Source organism: Emys orbicularis, chromosome 5, assembly GCF_028017835.1.
Source record: "Emys orbicularis isolate rEmyOrb1 chromosome 5, rEmyOrb1.hap1, whole genome shotgun sequence".
Classification (NCBI taxonomy): Eukaryota; Metazoa; Chordata; order Testudines; family Emydidae; genus Emys; species Emys orbicularis.
The window spans coordinates 123,561,439-123,574,874 of record NC_088687.1 but is presented as its reverse complement, the minus strand read 5'-3'; the positions used below and the strand labels follow the sequence as shown (position 1 = coordinate 123,574,874).

Sequence of the window (13,436 nt, the reverse complement as noted above, 5' to 3'; positions counted from 1 at the left end):
TGAGTAAACAACATTGTGCCCATTTTACAGGTGAGTAAACTGAGGCACAGTGCAAATAAGTCAAGGAACTACAGTGTCAGTGACGGATCCAGAAATAAGGCCCAGGTTTCATAATGCCCAATCCAATGCCCTCTTCAGAGCATCAAACTTATTCCTGTAATGGTTTTTATATTTTAAAATAACATGCAGTATAATCCAAAATCATAGATTATACTTTCCCTTGCAGATCACAAAAATCACAATCAAACAATAAACACAATTCAAGATTCTATTTACCAGCATTTACAGGAGCATGTTAATGCAAACTTAGGTACCTTTCATAGTGCACCAGCATGGTCTACATGGGCAGTTAGAGTGCAACACGTTAGCATGCTTTACAAATCACACCACTCTAACATGTTTTGCATGCATCAAGTAGACAAGCCCTGACTCCTGCATCAAGCCTGTTACACAGCTCTGAAGGCAGGGGACCAGCATGTTCCATGTCTCGTTGGACTGAGGTCAGCTCAGTGCTTTATATCAGAGCCTGGTGGTTTGAATAATCAGATATAGCAGTCAAGACTTATTTCCCAAACCAAATGTATTGAAAATAGATTGGAATGTCTGTTATTGCCAAGAAAAAAAAATGGCTTTACTGATCCCCTTTAAGTTTTCCCTTTGCCAGTTGTACAGCAGCGTTAACACACTGGATACCTTCAGTGCTTCAGCAATCCCTTGGCCAAATTTAGGGCCCATCTCACCCTAGTGATCTCTCTGATCAGTTGATTTTCCCCTCACTTGCTTGGAACAGCCTGAATAAAGAGGCAGTGTTTGTTTAGCTTGCAGGACAGATTCAAAGCTGAATTCCAATCTGAGCTGTGCAAATGCAAGATGGGTTGTATGTTAGTTCCATTGCACAAAGGTCATGTATAGCCAATTAACATTTCCTACTGGTTAAGTACAAGTCTAATGTATGAAGTCAATGGTGTAAAAAAATATCAGTATTATTGTTGAAATACCTGGCCAATCAGCGAGCTGCTGCATTCTCAGTATAATTCACAGGACATTTATTTACTGTGTTTGAACAAAACAGTCTGAAAATGAGCTGCAGCATGTGGCTGCTGCAAAGAAAGAAAACAGGGTGATTGGGTGTATAAAGAGGGGAATTATAAAGTGAAGTGAAGGTGGTAATGAGGCTGCTGTATAAGGGCCTCATCAGGCCTCATTTGGAATATTGTGGGAGTATTAAAGCTTGAGCTTAATACTTTAAAAAAAAAAGACATTTGAATGTTAGAAAAATGTGTCTAGAGAAGTGAAGCAAAGCTAATTTAGGGTATGGGGAGAATGTCTTCTTAGTAAAGATTTCACGAATTGAACACATTTATCCTAGAAAGAGAAAGGAAGCTTAGTTGCATACCTAATTAAGGTTTACAAACACCTGACATGATGCAACAAAGGCTCGAATAAGAATCTGTTCACGCGATGTGAAAAAGGCAAGATTCAGAGTGTAGCCCATATTAACCCAAAAAAACAGGCAACAAGGGGAATGGACACAGGATGCAGAAAGAAAAGTTTAGGTTGGATATCAGAAATGACATTTTCGCCCAGAGGGTCTTTAACATACACAATAGGACGCCTAGCAACCTAACGGGGGCCATTAGTGCTAATGGACTGAAATCTAGGATGAGGACTTCTTCAGTAATCAATAACATTTCTAAATACACCTGCTTAAAAAGGAGAAGGCAGAAGTGGACTAAAATGATTGATGGTTCTCTCTGTTCAAACATGGTTTTGTTCCCATTTATACACACCAAAAATCCTAACTACTTTATTTATAATGAATGAACACAATTCTGGTTAAGAGCCACTGAAGTTTTATTGCATACTCATAAAAGTCCCCAGAAATGATTCAGCCCCCACTCTGCACCTGCTATCATGCTGGCCTCCGTGCATGTCTGGGGAAAAGGGGAATACCAATGGTGAGAGGAGGACTGGGAAAGATGGGAGTGGGACAAATCAGTGCTCTCCACTACTGCTATTCTGGCTTGTGTCACTGCCCCAGGTAGTGGGGAGAGGCTGCTGTAACTTAGAGCATCCCCTCAGCTGCATAAATTATGTCTGTTGCCATTTTGCCAACACTGGGAGGACACAAAGGTGGTTTAAATCCTTGCCTCGGCCTTCTGTGCTTTGTCAATGTACAGCACAGAATCTGACCCACAGACTGGAGAGATTTACTTAGACCTGCTTTTCAAAAAATCAGATGCACAACTGTGCACCTAACCTGCTCGTGTAGTTACCATGATAAGATACACACACTGGCTATCCACATTAATTACAAACACACCAGGACACTTGCAGATACAAATACCTGAATCATGCTGAGTGTCCATGAAATTGTACACATAATTGCACAGGCATTTCTGTATGCACAACTGCACATGTAACTTTTTTGGAAAAAAACCATGCTCATTGTGTCATCTAGTCCTCATCTCCCTGCTAGTACAGGCTTTTTTCTCTACAGTATCTTTTCAAGGGCTTTGTCTAGTTGAGTATTAAGTATCTCACAAAATGATGAACTGCATTTCTAAGGGTAATTTTAACACATTAAGATTCAAAGCTGCTATTTTTTTCAAGCAACCTTAAGTTTAACCCCCACTCACCGAACTTAAGATCACTTTCTAAATGCACTGTAACACGTGGGTTAAAATGATGCTTAAAGAATTCTGATTCCACTGTAGTTTTCATATAGACAGCCTGAAACAGAAGAATGCTGCATATGTCTGTCAAAGTGAAGTTAAAAATCTCTCTGTGTTAGTCAGACTAGGGTGGGATAATTCCATATTCAGTAATCATTCTGTGATGATGATTATTCACAAAGGTACATCAAGTGCTAATTTATACATCTGAATTATCTGCTCTTAGGGCTCCATCCTGAAAGATGCTTAGTAACTTCTGGAACTGAAGTTCATGGGAACTGAGGGCACTAAGCATCTTGCCGCATTGAGCTTCTATTACAAAATATATGCCTGACACTCTATCCTCAGCTGGTATGAATCAGCACGGTTCACTTGACTTCAAAAGAGGTGCACCAGGCTTCACCGGGTTCTGGCTCTTGATTTTTAAAAGAGTGCTGTCCTGATTTCAGATATTGTCATAATATCTTATGTTTCTCCTCCCATATTCATTTAACACTAGAAAATGTAAACACAAATAATATTTTATTCATTTCCATATTGTTTTGGAGGTCACATTTTGCAATACATTCAGCTAAGTATGAAATGTAATACTCAAAGGGAGCAGCATTTTCTTTAAAAAACTATAGCCCAGCTAAACATTGCAGCTATCATTAAATGCACCAAAGTTTACAGATCAATGTCGTAGTGACAGATGTCAGAGCACATCAAAACTTTTTGGCACAAAAATGCTCGACTCTAAAACAAATTAGCATTCCTCCAGGAGAGATGTCTAATTGTTACACTGCTGATGCAGTTGCTATAAAAGATTTAAACACCAGGTTTCATTATTATAGGGAGTAGAGGGAGGGGAGGAGAAGGAAGAAAGGAAAACTGAACATGTCATACACAAATACTTTTTCTGAAGTATTGTATTTACACAAAATTAGAGAGATTACAAATACTTTACTAAGTAGACAAAATCATGATAAAGCACATTCAGCTTCAACACTAGACAGCTATAGGTGCAGAACATGGAGGCCTAATTTACTTGCATGGCAATAGAGTATTAGAAAGTCCTCAACTTTTGAAAGCAGAGGATAATCTGCAATCTGAGAGGATTATAGGGCCCTATTAAAATCCCACTGAAGTCAATGAAAAGGCTCATACTGCATAACAAATACAATGTCATCATGTTATCCTCTGCTTTCAAAAGTTGAGGCCTTTCTAATGCTCTATTGCCATGCAAGTAAATTAGGCAGGATCAAGGCCAATATTCTATCCCTAATTTTAATGCTACTATAACCTAAAAAATAAAGACAAACTCTATACTTTGTCTTATAGGTATTCTTCTTCTTAAAAATACATTTTAAAATTGATTTGTTTGACTACAAAGCATTAGTTTATTGAACTCCACAGAACACTGCTCATTCATATCCATTATAGCATATAATTGATGGACTACTGTTCATAATTTGTTCCAGTATTTACCAAAAGACTTTTTAGATGAATAATAATAATAATAATTAATAATAATTAAGCAGTAATAAAGTAATTAAATAGGTAAATCAAAGGCAAAAGCTCATACCATATTGCTGCTATTCACCAAATTTACCTGATGTATGAAAGATTTTTCCCCATTATATTTTCTTTAAAAATAATTACTCTCTTTTATCCTGGTATATGTTATCAGATAGCTCTTGAACAAAAAATATCTTAAATATAGTGTCACTTCTACAAACTAATTGACCTGATTTCCTCCTAATGAAAGGTATGTTGAGTGGACCTGGCTCAGTGACATAAATTACAATGCTAGTTAACTAAACTCTGATTATGTCTTTGTTGCTGTCACTGCGATTATTGTAATTATGTGGTATCACAAAAGTGCTAAATATTAGTAAATCAGATACATAGTAACAAGATAACTTTGGTTATGCTTGATAAAATACTGGCATACTGAATACACATACCACTTTTAAAGTTTATGTTACAATCATGTTGTCTTATAATAAATAATAATAATCTCATTTTCAAAGTGCCCATCCATAATACCCATTCTAGGCATCAATACATCAAGCCATCAATTAAAATACACTTTTAAAATGTTCTAAAACTAAGACAAATCCAGGATTGCAGATGCAAATATACTGTACAAATGGTGCTCCAACTATCTGTTCATGCCCTAGGCTCCAATGGTCGCATAATCTTTGTTTTAAGAGAGTAGGATGCTGGATCCTCAGTAAAATACCAGGACACGGCATCTGGAATGTTATAGGCTTTAAAAGTTAAACCCCAAACCTTGAACTTACTCCACTTGCCAAGAAGCAGTCAGTGCAGAAGGCAAAGTAGTGGCCTGGCAGAATCACCTCTGCCCATCCCTGACAGTCTCTCTGCGGCTACATTCTGTACTAAATGCAGACAATGGAAGAGCCTGTTTTGAAAGCCCACAATCAAATGCACTGCAGGAATCCAGCTGTCATATCCAAAAGGTATGCTTCACCATTGTCCAGTCAACATGTGATAGATCAGGTGATATCCTTCTGGTGGCAAAAGTCAGACCTAACTTGAAGACTAATGACTGTCAGGATGTTAGCATGTTCGGTGTAAGCAATAATCATTTTCAGTGTCTAGAGAGCTGTTGTAGCCAGATGAAGGATACAGATCCCTTTTAAGTATCCTATTGACAATGTTGATCATGACTTTCTTGTACTGTTGACGTAAAAGAGAATAAACAAATGGATCTGATGCAGCCTTACTGTAGGTGAGGCACTTGCTTACAATCCCCCAGTAGTAGTTTATGGTAACAAAAGGAAGAAGTTCTATCAACCTGTTAATCATTAACAAAGAGGAAAAGCTGAATGTTACATCCACACTAGCAAACTGTTCAACTCACATTTTCAGGCATAATAGCATCTTAAGAATTAATTTTTATACTATGCAGCACCTGAGGGGATGATCCTGCAGCCATTACACAGGTAAATTTATGGGAGATTTTCCTGAGTAAGGACGGCCATGAGGAGGAAAAAGTGTTTTAACTATATATTTAAACACTGAGGTCACATACTCCCATGTCTTGTATACAAAGAAGTGTAGCAACTTATTGCAAAACCTTCTGCCTAATGCTACTTGGTGAGCTGTCCTAGCAATTGGCAATATATTCAAGATCTCAGTGCTGTCTGACAAGGTTTTGCCTTCCTGACTGCTTCCCTCTCCCTAGGTAAGCTGTAGAAAGACGTGTAAGATGTACTATAGAATATGGAGCTATATATTAATATATCCGTATGTAATGATATTGTGAAATGTTATGTATGAAGAGAGAATACATGATGCATTGGTGTGATATAAAGCACCTCAAGATAATACACGTTGTCTCATGAACATTTGCTCTCATTCTCGATCATTCATCACATCATAGATGTAGCCTCAGACTACTTCCCCTCTCTTTTGCAATCACAAGATATCTGTGTGCAAACTACTGCAATTGTTTACTTGGAAAAGTGAAATGAAGAAAGTATTTATGCATTTTTAACTGTCTGTTAATGTTATTTAACAGATGGAAACAAGGAAGAGATGTCATTGCTATGTGACCAGCTACCTGTGTTTAGACCACCACCATGGTCACTGAACCACAGGTTTGGAATCTTGGGCATAAAGGCTTTGTCAGCATGAGTTTGGTGCATTAATCATGAGTAAGGCAGCGAGTCTGTCATGGAGGTCATGGAAGTCACGTATTCTGTGACTTTCTGGGATCTCTGTGACTTCTGCAGTGGCCGCTGCGGCTGACCCAGGGACCGCCTGAGCAACTCGGCTGGCCCCTGGGCCAGCTGCACTGACTGCTGCAGGGGCAGTCTCAGGCCATGGCGGCCCCCCCCCCCCCCACTGCCACCCCCAGCAGCAGCAGAAGTTTTGATGTGTGAGGGGGCTCAGGGCTGAGGCAGAGGGTTGGGCTTTGGGTGCAGGAGGGGGTGAGGGCTCGGGGGGGGGGCTCCCCAGAAGCAGCAACATGTCCCTCCCTTGGCTCCTAGGCAGAGGTGTGGCCTGGCAGCTCTGTGCACTGCCTCTGCCTGCAGGCACCACCCCCTGCAGCTACCATTGGCCACGGTGCCCTGCTAGCCCTCACCTCCCCATCAGCAGCAGCAGGGATCCCAGGCCGCTCCCCCAGAGTACCACAGTGCCCCTGGGCCACCCTCCCCAGAGCATCCACAGTGCCTCGGGGCCACCTCAGGGGTATATAGTACACGTCATGGACAGGTCACAGTCCGTGAATTTTTGTTTATGGCCCGTGACCTGCCCATGCCTTTTACTAAAAATACCTGTGACTAAAATGTAGCCTTAATCATGAGTGGTGAAACTGTAACTAAGTTAAGAAGGTCACCTCACCATACTATAACATCATGTATTCTGCGTATGTCACATCTGCTACTGAAAAACTCTTTTAATAAAGTGGAGAGGTTTCTTTACAAAATTATTTGTTTAATTTTTCATATCCATTCACCCACAAAGCCTTAATTACCATGGGGCCAGCTGCACAGAGCTCAGAAGACACCATAAATACCTTTGAGACTGACCTAACCTAGCTTTTCTATACATTAAAATGTAATGATTTCGAAGTGTGATCTCCCAGGCATTCCCAGAGCTAGGAATGAGGTCTTGGTCTCTTTAGGAAGCTTGGAATTTCCCTTTTCTTGTAGTACAAAGCTCTCATTTTTCAGGGCTGAAGAATATTGGATTTTAAAGTTATATGCCTATAAAACCTGGCACACATCCAGGACAGAATCTTGCCCATCCTGGGCCTCAGATAGGTGAAATACTGCAGCAAATTCCACAGATGTGTGTGTGCATAGGGTGGGGAGGGGAGAACACTTCTCTGGCAAGTGGATTTAAAGAAGGTAGCTGATATCTGTAGCTGCTCCAGGGCTTGGATTGTTAGAACAAGTCTCAGGAAGATGGATTAATGACAGAAAGCAAGCAAGGAGGTCAAAAAGTGCATTATAAATAAGTGTATCATGTGGATCTGCAATTTATCACATGGTACATGGTTCCTCAGTTTATCCTATCTTGGATATCACCTCCACATATGGTACATATGCATGATCTGTACAAAATGAATATTTTTGTAGAACACTGTCAAACAGAAGAACTGTATATATAGATATACTTGAGTGTGTCTGTGCATTATATAATAGATTATGGTCCCATAATCTAAAGTAAATGGAAAAACTCCCATTGACCTCAGTGAGATAAAGCTATCCCATTGATAGCAATGCTGTTATAATAAGGATGAACTTCATCCATTGGGTTTAGTCCCAACAGACAGAATTTATTGTTGATTTCCAAAATCTCAGTAACATTTCTGAAGTTAGGGGCAAATCCTGATCTCAGAGCATAGCCTGAGTAGCCAGACAATGTGCTGGGGAATCCTCTATTCCAGAGCATCCATGAAGACTATTCTAACTCAAAGGCTGGTGTGGTCTCTGTGGACCCGACACAGCCCATCAAGTGGGGAAAGAACAGAAGGTCTGCATGGCAACCAATATTCCAGCCCTACCCCAACCTTCCCCCTGGCCTAACCCTGCAAGGACCCCTCATAGATGCCTATGTAGCCCTCCCCAAATTCTTTCCATTCTGCTGCCCTCTGAGGCCATGGGAGCAGGGACAGAATTTACCCCTTGATAAGTGCATTTTAATTTTCTCGCTACTGACGTACACAGTGTCACTTAGTGCATTAAGAAAATGCATTAGCTGACATTTACAAAACACCTTGTCTGGGGAATGGAGTGGCTTTTTGTTTCAATTGTTTATGGGAAATATTTCAGAATTAAAAAGTGTCTGGAGGCCGGAATTTGCTGAACAGGGTATAATACAGCCTGAATGAAAATGGCAGAATCCATCCTTTGCTTGGTATAGAGTTTTAGCTTGATGGTCATAATAATGAACAAAAAATGACTCATAAGGTACTGAACATTAATCAATTAACCTTTTAACTTTCTGGTGTCAAGTTAATAATTGTTACAATTCTTCTAGAAGAAGAGGAAATGCAGCTGCCTAGCCAATCAAGCAAGAACCTTTCAACTAATAAAAAAGTGAAATAATAAAACGTGTCATCTCAAAAGTTAAAACATACATAAGCAAAGGCTGGTAAAATTGAGAACAATTTATATGTTCTGTCCTTCAAAGTTTTCCTTGGTCCAGCTGTCCCATTGAAGCCAAGTGTGGTAGGAACAGGGTGAGCGAAGATGATAGAATATGGCCCTAATTATGCAAAACCAGCATACCAAAATCAAGATTTTGAAAAGTTAGTAGTGTTTTGGGTGCCTCAGGGTTTGGGTCTCCAGCCTGATGTGTCTTCAAAGGGCCTGATTTTAAGAAGATAGATGCTCAACACTTTCTAAAAATCAGGTCCCTTCAAGGTATCATAAATTGGTCACCCAAAAAATTCAGGCTCCCACAGAAAACAAGTCACTTTTGAAAATCATGACTCAGTTTCATCCATGTTAAAAATGATGGGCTGGATTCTCAGTTGGTGTAAATCAGTGTAGCTCCATTGGCTTCTACCCTGCTGATTTACACCAGCTGAAGATCTAGTCTGCTGACATTTTAACTAACCTCTGATTTAAACTGGATATTTCTTAGTGTTTAGGAGCTGACACTTCCTGGAAAACTATCCTGCACCATTGAAGTTAGTGGGAGTTTTGCCACTGACTTCCATGGGCACAGGATTAATCCTAGATTATTTCATCAATAATATTTCCTGGCATAGAAACTATGGGCCAGATCATCAGCTGGTGCAAATCTTTGTGGCGCCATTTAAGTCAATGAGCTTCAACCAGTTGAGGATCTAGTCACATGCCTCTAAAAAGCATATATATATATATATATATATATAGGAAAAACTGTCCCTGCTTTACTGTCTATTTTATCCTTCAGTGCCTGAGTCCATTTTTGGACTAAATAATGGAGGTGCTGATGATAAGCCAAACTGCTAAAAAAAAACAATGGGATGTGATGAACTCCTGGTTTCAGTCCTAAAAGCCCACTCTTTCTGGAAGAGGCATCTATACCTTGTTGTAAAAGACAAACAAAAAGATCTTATAAGACTGCAACGTCTCATATTACTTTATCAGTTTACCAATTAATCTGGTTTAGCATGATTTGGCTCCCTGTGTTTATATGTTCATATTTTCCCAAATCTATCACCCTTCCTCCAACCCAGTATCCCTAATACTTTTAAGGAAGGTTTGTTTGTTTATTGTTATCATCTCAATGTCTTTTTGCTGTCCCAGGAATCTTGGGGTAGCTTATTCTTGATGCCATATTGCCCCCAAAGGCTCCCGGAAGAGGCAGGGAGTACTAACCTGGTGATAATGTAAGGAGCAAAGCAGATCACGAAAGACCCTATAAAAATACTGATTTTCTTAGTAGCCCGCTGCCGCCTCCTTTTCTGCTCATTAAGACAACGCTGTTTGACGCTGAAAAGGGAAAATAACAATCACTGCGTTAAGACAAGACGCGAGGAGACTCTTGAGCCAACAGTAAAGTCTGCCATCGAGACTCGGTTTCAGGTGCGGGAACTTGTCAAATGAAGGGTATGAGACCGAACAAAAGCCCTGAACCCACCAACCCTCTGGATACTTTTAGCGACATAAACACCCATGAGGGACTCAGCCATTCAGTGTCCTGGGTTTTCTGGGAACCTTCGCTTCCCGTTTAAACAAAGCTGTCTATCAATATATAGCCACAGGTTTCTGACACTAAATGAACAGATGAATTAATTAAACAGTCTTTGAAGTTAGAAAAGAAACGCTGCACGAGAAGGGGCCATCATGTCTGCAGGACATGAATGAAGACGTCAAAAGGTGCTCAGGAAAGCAAGACATGGCTTTTGGGTCCTTAAGGGAGAGGGTGATTTAAAACACATCGGAATTAACACACACACACATACACACACACACATTACCTGGGATGGATATCTACCAGCAAAACCAGCGTTTGCATTGTAATAATGTCTATCCTTTTGCAGTGGAACCTGGCCACTTTAAACACCTTTAAGTAGGTGAAACACAGTATCACCAGGGACAGCATGAAACTGGTGGCGTGAAACACGATGGTGAACACGGTAAACCTCCTCCTCTCCGTCTCTTCTCCCAGGTGCAAGGTGCAAGAGGCATACACGTTGCTATAATCTACCCAAGAGAAAAACAAGGAGACCAAAGGGAAGGTCAAGGAATGAATCCAGGAATAGCTCATCAGAATCACGGCGTCTTTGTACCGCATCTTGCTGGTGTAACTCAAGGGGAACACCACGGCAATCCACTTGTCTATGCTGAGGGCTGCCATGCTCAGCATGGTGTTGGAGGTGAGGAAAGTTTCTAGGAAGCCCACCGCTTTGCAGATGCAGTCACCGACGGGCGGCTGGTTTCTCAGGATCCCCAGCAAAGTGAAGGGCATGTTTAAGACTGTCAGGAGCAGGTTGCAGAAGGACAAGTTCACCAGGAAGACCCCGGGGACTTGCTTGCGGAGCTCGGTACTGTAGATGAAGCATAGGAGCACCAGCAGGTTGGACAGCAGAGAAATAACTAGCACCAGCACCAGGAAAAAAGCCAAGAGAACTCCTGCCAAGTCCATTTCTTACCAGGTAGCCATGCGCCCCTTGGTGAGCAGAGGGTAGGCGTCAGAGATGGAGCGGCAAGGGGACACGGCAGGTGCCTCTCGGGGGGACTTCCAAAGATTCCCAGGCATGTTGGTGGAGACTGGGTGGATCTGAAGCTCAGGCTGCCGGAAAGCACAGGCGACCGGCCAGCCGGCGCTGTCCAGGGTCCTGAAACGATCCCACCCTCTCCCCAGGTCGCGCCCGACCTGCCCGCTTCAAACCGCAGGCAGAAGTTCCTCCTTTCCCATTCCCCGACCGACCGACCCGGGCACCGGGGGGAGGCACCTGCTCAGCTCCCAGCGAGCCCCTCCGGCTTCTCTTCGGCCGCTCGGCAACTCCGGTGCTCAGTCCCTGAAATAGTCAACCCCCCCCCCCAGCCTCCCGGGGTGACTCATGCGCAGACGGGGAGCGGCGAGCCACAGCCTCACTCAGGGAGCGCGGAGCAGCTTTGCCTCCCCTCTTCGCTCGGCACAGATCAGCTGGGAGAGCCGCCGGCCAGCAAGGGCGAGACAAACTTCCCCCTAGCCCGCGGCAGAGGAGGGATCCGTGCAGCACGCTGCCAATTAGTTATTAATCCTTTAGCGATTAATAATGCTCATTCATCACCGGCAAGGTGCCTGGTGTTTTGCAAGACACGCCAGTATCCTAGTAGTTATGATGACTGTGGGGGGGAGGGGGTTATTTCATTTATTAGTATTTGGGAGGGGGGATGTGGCTGTAGCCAACTTGGCCCTCATGTCCCAGAGCAGGTTTCCCCTGCTCGTTTTGAGGGATGTCTTCTCTGGCACCATTTCCCCTACTTCCTCAAAGAGCCTACAGATGCAGTCAGCATTCAGGGACGGGGATCATTTCCCATGGGTCATCACCAGAACAAAGAAATCCAGCAGTGGGGAGTGTTAATGTACCGCACAACCTGAGCCCCGCTACCCCTGGACTAACCCTTCTATTAAACCTGTAGACCCTGTTGGCTAAGGAAGTGACAGGCCCAAGGTTGTGATAGCACTTTCAGTAGACACCTAAGGTCTCTCTGAAACCACTTTCAAATCAAACTGTTAGTCGATAGGGAAAATATTTTCATAGTTAGAAGACTCCGTTCTTTTTCTTTCATCTAATAGTCACAGGGGAGAGCCGAACAAAATTTTAAAAGGCATACTTAAGGAAGACCCACAGTACTTTAGGGAAAGTTTGGGGGTTATTGGCAGAAATGACATGTGGACAGCGACTGTCCCTACATGCTTCACAGAAGGTTGATCACACAGAGACACCACAAGCCTTGTCCTTACATAAGAAAGAAATGCATTTATTTTGTTGCATCAAAACAGTGGCACAGAAATAAATTGCCAGGTCTAACCACTGTCACATTTTTCAGTTGATCTCCAGTGCTGAAAGGAAGAAAGAAGAGAGAGAGCTTGCTTGCCACCAAAAATGAGCATTATGATCCTAAGAAGATGGTGCAATACATATGCAATTACACAATGTAGACTTGTAAAGTACATGTTCCCACAGTAGGAATAATGTTATTTTTAAAATGCTCTTTAAGAGCCTGATCTAAAGCCCATGGAAGTCAACAGGAATCTTTCCATTGATTTCTGTGGGGTTTGGAACAGGTCCTAATTGAAAGGGTTGCCATGGTAAGGTTTTATGTTTTAATGAAAGCACAGAGCAGGGTAGCATGAAGTGTGTTATCTGGAAATGTGTGCTGTGTTATACCTGAGGACAACACTGAAGTAGGATGAATGTTTTCTCTCATTAGTAAGGTGTCACTTCCCAAGTCACAAAATGGTGAATAAATCTGACTGTCAACATAGTTGTAAATTCATATCAATGTTTCAAAAAATCCTATGAAAGAGAGAGAATAACATGAACACCTTTGCTGCACAGCCTGTGAGTTGGGCTGCTAAATCTGTAGCTTCAGGGGGCCACTCAAAGCCAGAGCTGGTAGAGGGCCTACAGGGAAAGAACCATCATTTAAAGAGCCTTGTGTATCCACGAAGAGCAGTGGTTCTCAACTTATTACATATCACGATCCCTTTTTCCACACCAAGACCTCTCCAGGACTCCACTCCCATCTAGCTGGGGTTAGCCATGACCCACATTCCATTTAGTAATATTGGAAGGGTAGGGTGCTTGTAAAT

The 13,436-nt window shown here is 42.1% G+C and overlaps 1 protein-coding gene across 1 annotated transcript; it reads right to left on the bottom strand.

The window, feature by feature from the left end:
* Positions 1-5,240: 5,240 nt before the first annotated feature.
* Positions 5,241-11,276, bottom strand: GPR78 (G protein-coupled receptor 78). The gene is made up of 3 exons (XM_065405832.1): positions 10,609-11,276; positions 10,007-10,120; positions 5,241-5,478 (listed from the first exon to the last, which is right to left on the bottom strand). The coding sequence occupies exons 1-3, from the start codon at positions 11,274-11,276 to the stop codon at positions 5,241-5,243; spliced, it is 1,020 nt and encodes a 339-aa protein (XP_065261904.1).
* Between the last annotated feature and the right edge of the window lie 2,160 nt (positions 11,277-13,436).